The 13,534-nt window shown below is 32.5% G+C and overlaps 1 protein-coding gene across 1 annotated transcript in view; it reads left to right on the forward strand.

Moving 5' to 3' along the window:
• The window catches only part of LOC100374454 (tyrosine-protein phosphatase non-receptor type 5-like), a 56,386-nt gene that overhangs the window by 20,528 nt on the left and 22,324 nt on the right, over positions 1 to 13,534 (forward strand). Inside the window, exon 3 of the mRNA XM_006812170.3 lies at positions 12,287 to 12,397. Within this exon, the coding sequence (XP_006812233.2) occupies positions 12,287 to 12,397 (111 nt within the window). The remainder of the gene's footprint in view (positions 1 to 12,286; positions 12,398 to 13,534) is intronic.

Here is a 13,534-nt window from a genome sequence, read left to right on the forward strand (position 1 = left end):
ATTAAATATTCATATCACCGTTGTTGAAATGTTTTATCCTCCTTCGATGAAAAGAACTTTCACATCTTGATTATTTTGAATAAAAAAGTAAGATTTATTCTTTAAAAATCTTACTGTGACTAAAAGTGCTAATAGTATGATTTAACAAAATATGAGACTGCTAGGGGGAAATGTTTTGGCTGGATTGACCTTGTACGTACATGCAATTATTCAGCTTGGATACTGTTAGCAGCGAAACCATTATTTTATGATAAATACTAATATTATTATTAAGAAAAATTATTCTAAAATGCTCAAAAAATACTCAAAATTTATTTTAATACATTGCTTTTTACCTTGCCCTTACCATCAAAGATGGAAGGGAAAGGTATATTAAGGGAAAAATTTTGTCCGTCGTTGTTGTTGTTGTCGTCGTCGTTAATAATTGTTATTGTGTGCATGATAACTTTACTAATTCTATTCCAAACTTCATCAAACTTGGTCACCTTGTTCATCAGTATAAAGTCTTCCCTGAGTTTGAACAACAGATGTCCTGATAAAATATTTTGACTGTTTCTACTTGACTGATACTGGTGAAACACATCAAAGGTCACTGATCTCAGTGGAAATATGCATTGTTCTATGTGTTCAATTGAGCAAATGATTTATCTTGTAATAATATCCTTGGTAATGTATCTCAGAATCCCTTACTGGGTTTCCAAACCAACTCATGGAGAGATTGCACAGTCTGATACACATTTGCAAACCTACCAATAAATCTTTACAGAAAACAAGATGTCAGAAAATCAATATAAGCACTCCTATGAACTGGGTGCCAAACTTTGATCAAGATCTGAAGCTAATAGAAAATCTGTTTAGTTCAAAGTTATCAAATCAAAAACAATACATAAATCAAAGAAAGCTTAGAAAGAACTCCCATGTGCTGAGAGTATTGGAGACACATTAAATATAATTCGAAATTACTTAGCTGAAAACTAATTATGCAAATCAGAAAATTAATATGACCAGATTTGAGTGTAAAACTAATGAGGTCTGCGCAATGTAACAGAACCAAAAAATTATGAATTATTATGCTTATTAGGGAATTAATATGAACAGATTTTTACCCCAAACTAATTAGGTTTGTACATTGTCCTAGAGCATCTTTGTACTAAGTTTCATTGAAATGGAATAATTAACACCGCGAAAACTCCAAAATTTCGACCCCTCTAAAAATTTGACCGCCTATTTATTTGCCGGGTTTCGGTGTTTTATTTACCTCCAAATTTTCGACTCCACTAAAAATTGCCGACTCATTCTTATTCGAAAATTGCGACCAGTTTTAGTTTTCCCCCAAACGAAAAAAAAACCGATGTGAGCGTTCAAACGGGACCTTCCTCAAAGGCATGAATCCGGGTTTCTGATTGACTGAGAGATTTTTATTTTATTGGTAACGAAAATATATTCTAAATAAACGAAGTTTCAAATAAAAACGAACACAAAAATCTCGGCATGCTGCGTTTCTGAATTGTTGATTATTACTGTACTCAGTAGTGATTATAATAATGTACACAAAATAAATTTGTTGAATGGTTATGAAATACAAATAAAAGTCAACTTAGTTTCATCGTAAGCGAATGATTCCGGTCTCGTATAAACGTTTGATGCTGTAGGATATCCGCCATGTTCTCTTAGGTCAAATAGGTCAAATCGCTAATTAACCAATCAAAAAGCTGGATGATGCGAAAACGGCATGATTTTTTTTAAATAAAAAAATTAGTTGTTTTTAAAAAATAAACTGGTCATCTGAAGAATAATTTAACATTGTTCACAGTGATAACAGCTCATTCTCGAAAGGAAGCTTACCTGCTCACGCTAGTCACGATAAAAATCATACACGTGTACTCTTGAATAGACAGACGTCAATAACTACGGTAAAACTTAGACTCTATTTTAGCCGGCAGGATTGATTGAAATGTCCGAAAAATGACGCCAAAATACACCTTAAAAGTCCCATTTTATTTTCTTAAATCCCATTATATTTTTTAATCCAAGGGCGAATTTACGGCAGAATTTGGTCCCTCAAATCACCGGTACGGTGCTCAAATAAGGGACACGTGAGCTTTGATTCTAACCGGATACATTGCACTGGGTCGGGGAGATCGTTTGCTAAACTTCCATGTATCTTTTGTCCAATGGGTACCTGTACTTCGAACATTCACAAGTTTTCCTAGGTAGTGCGAGACAGCTTTGTCTTTTGACCTATTAGTTTTGTGCTGACCTCTTCTCCGCGTCTTGATGTTTTGTTTTGCTTGTCATAATACTCACTGATTGATGACTTTGTTTAGATTTTGAGTTACAACTCGGCCACGACCTTTGCTTTTACCGTGAAACATGAGGAAGTTTACGTCAATTGACGGACATTGCATTTTTTAAAAACTAATGAAGCACACTGTCTATCATCCCCATTTTTTTTTGCTGATTTCTATTCTGAAAAATTCGACCGTCCGAAAATGCACCTTAATTTTGACTCTAAAAACACGTCACATTTCTAACACAAATTATTTAAAACCAGTCGAAATTTTGGAGTTTTTACGGTACTTTAGATATCAGTGTGAAAGATTAAAATTGGTTAATTATGCAAATTAGGTAATTAATATGTACAGATTTTAACCCACAATTATTCAGGTCTGTCTATTGTCCTACAGCATCCATGTACATTCATTGATATGTGATGTATAGTACCTGAGATATCAGTGTGAAAGTTGGTTAATTATGCAAATTAGGTGATTAATATGCACAAATATTTACCGGAAACTAATTGGGTCTGCATAATTCTAGATTCATTGAAATATGATGATTAGTACTTTAGATATCAGTAGAAAAGCTGAAAATTAATTATGCAAATTAGGTAATTAATATGCACAATTATTTACCCTAAAACTAATCAGGTCTCTGCATAGTCCTAAAGGATCTATGTACCAAGTTTCATTGAAATGCGATGATTAGTACTTGAGATACCCGTGGAAAAGCTGAAAATTAACTAATTATGCAAATTAGGTGATTAATATGCACAAATATTTATCGAAAACAATCAATCTCTGCATAGTCCTTGAGTATGTAAGTACCAAGTTTCATTGAAATGTAATGCTAACTACTTATATCAAATGCTGAAAATTAATTAATTATGCAAATTAGGTAATTAATATGTACTGATATTACCATAAAAACTATCAGGTCTGTGCAGTGTCGTATGACATCTATGTACCAAGTTTCATTGAAATGTGATGATTAGTACTTGAGATATCAGTGGAAAAACCGAAAATTGACTAATCATTATGCAAATTAGGTAATTAGTATCCACGGATTATTACCAAAAACTAATCAAAACCTAGCATTAGTTCAGAGCATCTATGTACCAAGTTTCATCAAAATCCAATGAGTGGTTGTTTAGATATCAGTGGAACAGTCATGGAACCACTAAAAAATAGCTAATTATCATGCAAATTAGGTAATTAATATGCACGGATTTTTACCAAAAATTAATCAAATCTGCGCATATGTTCAGAACATCTATGTACCAAGTTTCATCAAAATCCAATGAGTGGTTCTTTAGATATCAGTGGAACAGTCATAGAACAGCTAAAAATTAGCTAATTATCATGCAAATTAGGTAATTAACGAGCATGGATTTTTACCAAAACCTAATCAAATCTGCGCATTGGCCCAGAGCATCTATGCACCAAGTTTCATCAAAAACCAATGTATGGTTCTTGAGATAGCAGTGGAACAGTCGGACACACATACACACATACACACATACACACATACACACATACACACATACACACATACAGACACACTAACTGCAAAGACTCCCATTTTGTGCTTCGCACATGGGAGTCAAAAATACATAAAAAGCAAAACATTTCATCCACATTTTAAAAAGAAAATTGTTCTAAAATATATGTATTCTGTATTTGACAAACAGTTCATTCGACAAATGAAAACTCGCAGGAATATGTTTCAGCTATTAGAACAGAATGATAGAGTTTTTATAATACTAGTTTAAAAACTCACTTCAAACAAAGATTGCAGTGTTTGAAGATGTAGGTTCTCAGGAGGCAACAGTACTGTTGACTTCTCCCTCCACTGGACACCAACTATTTATGTTGATTTGCATACAAAGCAGAGCTTGCAACATGATAGCTATTCATAAAGGGTTTTTTTTTTTTTACTTTTCATATAATACAGTAGTCACACAATGAGGCAGTTCATATTTGTCTCAGTGAATGCCTGTACACCTGTACAAAATACTTGGACAAAAGCCAGCTAAGATTTTCTGTTATCTTGCATGTTTTATGAATCTATTCACGTCTAAATGCAGCACTTTTTTTTTGCAATGAGGCATTTGTTTTTATACTAAAATATCTGAATTACTTTGAATAAAGCTGGAAATTATGTCCCTTAAAATAATTAAACAAATAAGGCACAAATGTTTTTGTAAGATATTTACATCTTTAAAGGACATTCGGTAGACTGATTCCCCACTGTTAGTTCAACCCCAAAACTTTTTTGTATTCAAAATTAATTATGACAATGTATATTTATATTGAAACAAACTATGTTAAAGGGAATTGTATTATATAACAAAGGGCAAGGTCACCAGAGTTCAACTATGTTTAAAATATGTCGCTATTCATTTATTAAAACACATACACTGAACATTTACTTCAAATTTTTTTTCTAATGGAGAGACTTGGTAGATTGTGATTTTTGTCACCAGGTTTCAGCACATTCATTAGTATTCAGTGGTTGTAGTGAAGGTTGGCATGGCGATGCCAGTGTTGTCACCATATGGAACATTTTATCCATCAATAAACTATACAGTGTATTGGTTTTCATGAATTTATACTGCAAAATCAATATCTCATGAATTTGTGAAATAAATTTGCTATGAATGCATGCATGATGCGTAAATTTGAAAGTTCCCACACCGTTCTATTGGCCATGTATATTGCGGGGCTCGAGTACAGGCTGAAGCTTATGGACATATATTATATATATACATGTACATGTATGTACGTGCAAAATTTGAATTAATTCACCTGTCTCGACCGTATGTGATCTGTTAATGGTAATTTTAATATATGAATATTGGGAGTGTCATTTGAATATAAGAAGTGTCATTTGTTTTTGGCATGTTTTGTCCCAGTGAATCCATTCTGTGTTTACATTTTCGTTAAACTCGTTTAATTCTCTCAGATCAGTCAATTTACTATGACCTTCATTTAATCTTTACATGTATATTGCCTGCTTGACAAATTAATTGCAGATGCTCTGTAAAATTGAGAACTGTTCTTTTAAATTTACTGTAAAAAAGTGATCAACAAAATAATACCGGTACAAACACATTCATATTGTAATTCTAAACATGTCACTGCTTCATTCATGTGAAATATGCAAATGCATGACTCCATATGCTGGCCATGTATTTTTTTTATTAATCTGGATACATACGTCATCGTATGTACTTTTTTTTGTTTACTTTAATATTACCGTGTAGGCAACACACTATTTGAGCCAGCTGTTATAGCTTGTACAGCACGTACATGAAGCTAGCCAAATGACTTTGAGTCCATGAAGTAGTGATGATTGTATACCTCACTTCAGATATTTAGAAATATTTACCTGATCTACAATGTATATGCAATTTTATAAGCGAAAATTTAGTACAAAATTTATTACAATTTTATTACATGAATTTCACATTGTTTTTATGAATTATGCATTTTCTACTAATCCCAGAATTTGTATATATTATGTTAGTTCCGCTGTTAAACGTATGCATGCTCCGCCCAGCTTAAAATTCATGTTTACTTGATAAAATTAAATTCTTCATACATGTACCTTTTTTGTTTGTATCTCATCCATTTTGACAGTGGAACTTCTGGAGTCACCACATTCAGTGTTCTACAATACTATTACTAATTACCAATGTTGTGTTGTTGGGATGGGCTTTTTGCAAAATGCCGGGAAAATCATAATTGGTCATAATACAAGCATGGTTGTTTTCCTGTTTCTCTCAAAATTCCATTAACCTAGTCATGTACAAATTGTATTATGTTCTGTTTGACATTTTTCCCATGATGCAAAGTGTAAAACATGTTGAAAAACATCTTGGCACGTTTCCCTTGTTCATATTTATAGTACTGACAATTAACCCATTTTTGGTGGACATGATTTGTGAACATGGTTTTTCTAAAATATATAAACAAACATATTTATATTCGCGAAAACCAAAAAAAGCACATGTCCTGCCTTATTTGGCATTGAAACTGGACACAACATGGACAAATTTTGGGCGATGTGGTTACTAGAACACAAAGCAATGTGGTACACTGTTACATCGTTTTACACCTGTGTTCTAATCGGTAATTATTGCATCATGCACATATAATCACTTTATCCAATTCATGGATAGCCAAGAATGAATTCATTGAAGTGTGTTTACATGCAATACGAATATCAGACTCGAACATTCGTTTTTAACATTAATATTCTGGAAATGCAAAATGGGAGCTTAAAGAGTTGATGATCTCTGTCTGTGTGTCTGTTCTATCTCAAGTACCAGTGACTGCAATTAATATATCAATGAAGCTCAATTTGTACAAAGTACATTTACTTATCATAAGATTTGACACTGCAATAGTTTTAGCTTCAAATTGGGTAAGCCGTACTTCTGAATTAAGTACATGTACCTGGTACTGATAAAAGATGGATGGGGGGATTTGTGGGGGAGGGGGGTATTATCTAATATTTTTTTTGTTTTTCTTTATACATGCCCCAAATGTAAAGAGGCTAGAAATATTGCTAGTGCTAGAAATAATGTATTGAGATGTGTTTATTAGTCCCCGTTCGAACGTAGTGCGAAAACGGGGACTTATGGTTTGCCCTGTGTGCGTCTGTGCGTCCGTGATCACCTGTATCTTGAACATGCATGGACCGATTGAGTTCAAACTTCACTCATACATCACACATTATATAGGACATATGCACATGCATTTTTTTCATGATCCAATTAACGATAACCGAATAGCGGCCATTTTAAGGCCGAAAATGCATCAAAATCGCACATTTTCACCATTCCGGATCTCAGTTATGCATGACAGATTTTGTTCAAATTTAGTACATACATTAAACATGATAGGACCTTGATGCACGTCATTTTTTTTTCGGATCAAGTTCGAAATGGCCAACTGGCCGCCATTTTGTTTTAAAGAATTTAGTTATGGATCCGTATCAGAGACATGTCTGGATTGATCAAGTTCAAACTTCACACACACATGGTACATCATGTCACAAATAGATATGTGCATTTGTTTCATGATCCGCTCAACAATAGCTGAATGAAGGCCGAAAATGCATCAAAATCACGTATTTTCACAATTCCTGAACCGGATCTCAGTCATGCATGGATGGATTTTGTTCAGATTTAATACAATGTGTTGTACATGTGCAGGTGCATTTTGAATCAGACGGTCTGAGATTTCGGTCATGATCTGCTTTGAATGTATATGTCACTCAAATATGAACGAAACGGGGACGTGTCATTGACAATGACTTGTTACAAATGAGTTCAGAGGTTATTTTGAAAAGGTTAACATGTGGGTTTAAAAACAAAAACAAAAAATATCTATTTTGATCAAAGTAATCTTACACCTACATTGATCTATTTTCTCTAGACTAATGTGTAATTAATGGTTGGATAGGCAAACAATTGTTGATTGTATTTAGTTCTGATGCAGTACCATTACTCATTAAAATATAAAATCATTAGTTCCAAATATTAGATTCTTTCACGAGTACTGTAAAATGTGTTATTTTCACTTGGAATTAATTTTTGCTATTTTCACTGAAGGAATGATTCAGTGAAAATAAAATCCAGCGAATATACCCTATTTTAACATTCAACTCGTCAAAAATAGGTTAAAATAATTTCCTTACAAAATACCAAAAAGTCTTTTAGCGAAAATTAATTCCAGCTAAAATATTTTACGGTATAGTGTCTTTCAAATACTTGTTCATTGGATACTATGTAGGGTTTATTTTATGGAATTCGCATTTATTTTAAGGAAATCTAATTTATTTTAAGGAATTGTCTTATCTCTTTGATGTTCCAGGTCAGCTTTCATAATTTTTTGAAAAATAAACCTATACCCGGGAATACAAAATTACGTTCATTTGGTTCAAAACCAACAAATAATAGAAAAATATAAAAATGTATCAACACAATGTTTTTGGAAAAATTCCATATATATTATCTCTTTAACCTCATTAGTAGTGTCAGTCTTCTGTCTGTAGGAACAAATTGAAGTGCTCATCTGGCTCATTCCTACTTTCTTTGAATACAATCTTAATGCAGTATGATTACACACTACCTATACAGACATAAATAATCAAATTGAATCTGGAAGGTGTCACAACCACTCTCCTGTGTTTGTTGTCATCACCTTATCACTTAAGTTAAAATAAGCTTTTAGCTGGTATACTTTACGTAATTTCCATTTGTCAGAGTTCAATCGCTAAAAGGTTGTCGATGTTAGCTTACCTATATGTACATGTAATACGGTAGTGCCTAATTATTATTAAAGGTAGTACTAGTGTACATTATCAGTTTTGTCAGCATTCGACAACCAGGAGTTTATCTTAGACATAATCTCAAATTCCGTATTTCGTTTCAATTGAATAATGCTCTTGTTTTTGTATTTACTGTTACGGTAGTGGATGCACTAATACATAAACAGATGTATCTATGGACAAAATACAATAAATGTAATTTTTGGTAATTACGCTTCTAATTTACGTTTTCCAGTATTTCACATGCATCATTCAAACTAGCTTATGTCAAAACCCCAACAACCAACATGGTGTTTCATACTTAATGTGTCTTTGATTTAATATACTGCATGAAAAAGCCGCTTTAAATTTATATCATTCAGCAAGTTAACAACAATTTATATAGAACAAAAAACAGCACAAATTGCCTTACATTGTCAAACTAGTAATCATATTCCTACATTTGATGGTTGAAAGATTAATAGAGTAAATATAGTATTTCAAAATTGTTTTTTTATGACTTGATGTTAATTTATTTTTAGGAGGATTGTTTACAATTAAACAAAAATTACACAAAAAAAAACTATAAAACAGTTCAAAAGACGTCCAATAAAAAAAGTAAAACAGAAATAGAATGGATACATGTATGCATGAGGCCAATTCAATATTCCTGTGTAAAACAACAATTGACAAATTGCTACTATGATCATCTATCTACTTGTGTGGTTTCAAGTACATACATGTACACAACAAATTTCCAAAATTTGTTCATATTTCGGTATTTGTGTAACTGAATTATAGTGTTTGACTAATAATTACTGTGATCGGAACAAAAAATTACAACTCAAACACAATTCCACATTACTTGTTTTTAATATTTTAATAATATAATGCAGAGAACTGTCAACATGGGTAAATTTAAATATGGCCTTGGAAGGTGTTTTTGATGTATTTTTAGTTATGTTGTAATCATTCAATCAAGGAGGTTTGAGCTGAATTGAAGATTATGTAATGTTTATTATGATTTTATTATTATTGGTTCATGACATCAAAATACTGAAAATGTGAGAAAAATTTGAGATACTAGAGTGTGTAATGTCACTGGGAATTGGCAATAACACTGGTTTATATGGCAAAATTATTTCTTCATATCTCAAAATTATATGGAATGAAAATATGAATATAATATTATTGATATGAATCCTAACATTGTGAAAAAAAATAAATAAGAGTATTGACATATGATTCAGCGAATTTCCATGGTGATAAATTTTTCATTATACATAATGTAAGGTTACTGATAATTGTTTTTTCACTGATAGAATTTTTTGTGATATAAAAATTTCATGGCTAAGTGAAGATAAAATTTTGCTAAATTCACTGACGCTATGTTGAAGGACTTGTAGGAAACTTTTACTGCTAGAAAATGTTCATGATTTTCACTGACTCTCGAAAGTTGTACATAATCTCCCACAATGCATTGTGTATAAGTGCATTAACATGCTCAGTAGTGTGCAATTTGAATTCGGCTCCAACGCAGTTGTGATACTAACAACTGGATGACCTTGTTTGACTTGTATTTTATGAGGCTGTCTAAACCATATGTCATTTTAATTTGTGTGTGTATATACATAGTACTGTTTACAGTGTGAAATACTGTTGACTTTAATTTATAGTTTGTGTTCCACTTCAGCTGTATTCTATATTTCTTGTGTGTATATACTGCCCTCAACGGTTTTTGTTGGGACATTCATGCACTTGAAGACTGGAGGATGTAGACAATACCAATCATCAATGTTTCCCTATAAATTTTGCAAAATTTTCTCAGTGAGTAGCCAGAATTTCTCGGTGATAATTCAAGAAACATTATTTTCAAGCATTATGTATTCAAATAAATTGATTCAAGGTTGTTTTTGAGATGAAATCACAACATTTCTTAGTGACAAATTTGATTAGCTGAAATACTACCAGTCATTTGAATTTTATCTTATAATACATATAATACTACTACGTTAACTACCATAACTATAGTTATTTGATTTGAGAGCGAGTATGGATAATTGTAGAATTTAACGTATCACCTGCCGAAAGCCTCCCCAATTAGTCGAAATGAATGGAGTGAGTGGCATCAGCAGAGGTGTTTAGTGCAAAAGTGCACTTCAGTACAAAGAATATCAGATTATTCTTTGTTTTTTTAAATTCAAGACTTTATCTCTCTCAATATTCCTATCAAGAAATTCCATTTAAAATAATATCAGTGAAGACAAACAAGCATGAAAGTATCAAATGCTGCTTTTCTACAAGATGAAACTACCGTCTTTTCTTTATTATTCTGAGTGCTCCATATACATACAGGATGTATATGTCAGAAAATTCATATTTTCCATTCAGCGATAACAAGTATCCAATAAATCATTCAGTATCTATTTTGATGGATTGATACACAGAATGAGTTAGGCATTCCAGTATATGAATGCTTTAGGGAAATTAGGGTGACGGCAAAGAGTTGGTACTGTTTAGTCAGGCATTGTACAGTACAGTAAAGGTTAACTTCCAAGCTAACTGTCAGCTGCATTTACTCTTTTCATTAAAACTTGTTAATTTTAAAGTGAATATCATTGTCATTAATAATTTTAATTTATTATCAGAAATGTTTGACTATGTTACATTAGACACAATTTACACTTCCTTTACAATGTATCAGTTTTTGAAAACAAACTATGGTAAGCTGTAAGCCAGCTTAAAATCATCAAAATGTTGAGTTGAACCATGCTATAAATGTATATGTATTAAAATGCATTTTTAGCTCCGCTGTCGACTTTGTCGAGCGGAGCTTATCATATGAGTGATTGTCCGTCGTCGTCGTCCGTGTCATTGTTTTACTTTTTCGACTTCTTCTTGAAAACTACAAGCCTGAATGCTTTGATACTTGGTGTATATGTACCTTGGGTAGACCTCTCTTAGGTTTGTTCATTTCATGTTGATATCTTCAATTCTCTAATTTTGGTGAATATTTTTGTCATTTTTGGTAAAAAGTGATATTTTCAACTACTTGTTGAAAACCGCAAGTCCGATTGCTTTGATATTACATATATAGGTACTACATGTGGACCTCTCTCAGATTTGTTTGTTTTGTGATGATATCTTCAATTCTCTATTTATTTTGGTGAATATTTTTGTAATTTTTGGTAAAAAGTGATATTTTCGACTTCTTGTTAAAAACTGTAAGTCCGATTGCTTTGATACTATTCATATTGTTCATTTTCTAATGATGTCTTCAGTTCTTTAATTGAAATGTGCATTGCTAACAGCGGAGCTATCTCAGCCGATAGGCTACTTGTTTTTCATAATGCAAACTAATTACTGGCACATTAATTTTATACTGTAAAATACTTTATTTTAGCTGGAATTAATTTTCACTGAATAGACTTTTGAATGTTTTGTATGGAATTTATTTTCACTGATTTTTGATGAGTTGAATGTAAAATATAGGAAAAAAGTTATATTCGCTTGATTTTATTTTCACTGAATCATCCCTTCAGCGAATATAGCGAAAATTAATTCTAAGCGAAAATAAAGTATTTTACAGTACTTGTTTAATGAAACTTATCATTTGAAAGCTGTAAATTACAGATTTACATATGTTTTTTATTCTAACATTTCTATAATGGAATCTTTTGTCTTGTAGGAAATTGGTGGAAACAAAGTCTTGAATGAAAGTCAAAAAGAAGTGCTATTATCTGTTTTAGCCTCCAAGTTATCTGTTTCAAAAAACAATATAGTTATACTAAACAACCAGGTAGGTCTTTGTTATTTCAGTGATTTCTATTCAGCATGGTTAATAACAATTTCTTTATTGATCAATGTACAGTCAAACCTGTCTATAAAGGACAGTCAGTGGACTGAGCCAAACTGTCCTTTATAGACAGGTGGTCTTTATATGGAGGTGGCCTAATTTATTCATTTAATCATGAATATTAATTAGGGCCGGAATTTTAAGGGAGATCATAAGCATAACATAAAAACAAACCTACAATGAATAGGTATTTACTTTTTTACTACAAATTATATCATGTAAATTCACTGAAACCAAGTGATTCTGCCCATGGATTCATTGGTGTATTTAATGCATAAGAACGATTGTCAACGATCGGCCGCATTGGCGTTTCAGCTCGGACTTTCACACTCTCACCACGCAGTCTTATTCCCCAGTCTCTTACACATATTCCATCGCAGACGGTAATCAGTCCCATCGTTAGTATTGTCGATTGTACACTGTGACAAAATGCACAGGCAAAGTTGCCGTGTTTGAAAAATCAAACAAGCATTAAAAATGAAGAAGCATTGGTAATAAACAAAATTTACCAACTCATAACGATTGCTCCAACTCTCGGTGTTGAATCAGAAAGTCAAACGAACCGGAAATGAAACACGGTGATCGTACACGCAATTTTACAGTTATTTGTTGCAAGCATCGACGTGTCAAAACTGCCCAAACGAATTTTCTCGATTGCGAATTATTGATATTACAGTTTATAAAAAAAAAAAGAGGATCAAAATAGAAAACATCTTTCGTTGAGAATAACCCCGAGATGACCCCTCAGTAACAATACGTTTTGCCCATGCGCTAGCTCATTAGCATAATTTATAACGATCAACAACAAACAACATGGCGGCCAAAATAAGTCGGATTTTGCATTCCCGCGATGAAAACTACATAAACGAATGTTTTATTATTTTGTTTGGATATTTCATGTCGACAAGGTAAATAAAACATCCCCCATTTAATAAAACTGGTTCATTTTTCTTGTTTTCGAATTTGCTCTTCATGTGCGAGACAGTCCACAGAAGTGCCGCCGGCCGGCTGGGGATCGATAGTATACCGGGGGTAGTACCGATCGGAAACAAGCTAGTTTTTCATTTCAAACTTTGAATG

The sequence above is a fragment of the Saccoglossus kowalevskii genome, chromosome 1 (genome assembly GCF_978046115.1).
Source record: "Saccoglossus kowalevskii chromosome 1, keSacKowa6.1, whole genome shotgun sequence".
NCBI lineage: Eukaryota > Metazoa > Hemichordata > Enteropneusta > Harrimaniidae > Saccoglossus > Saccoglossus kowalevskii.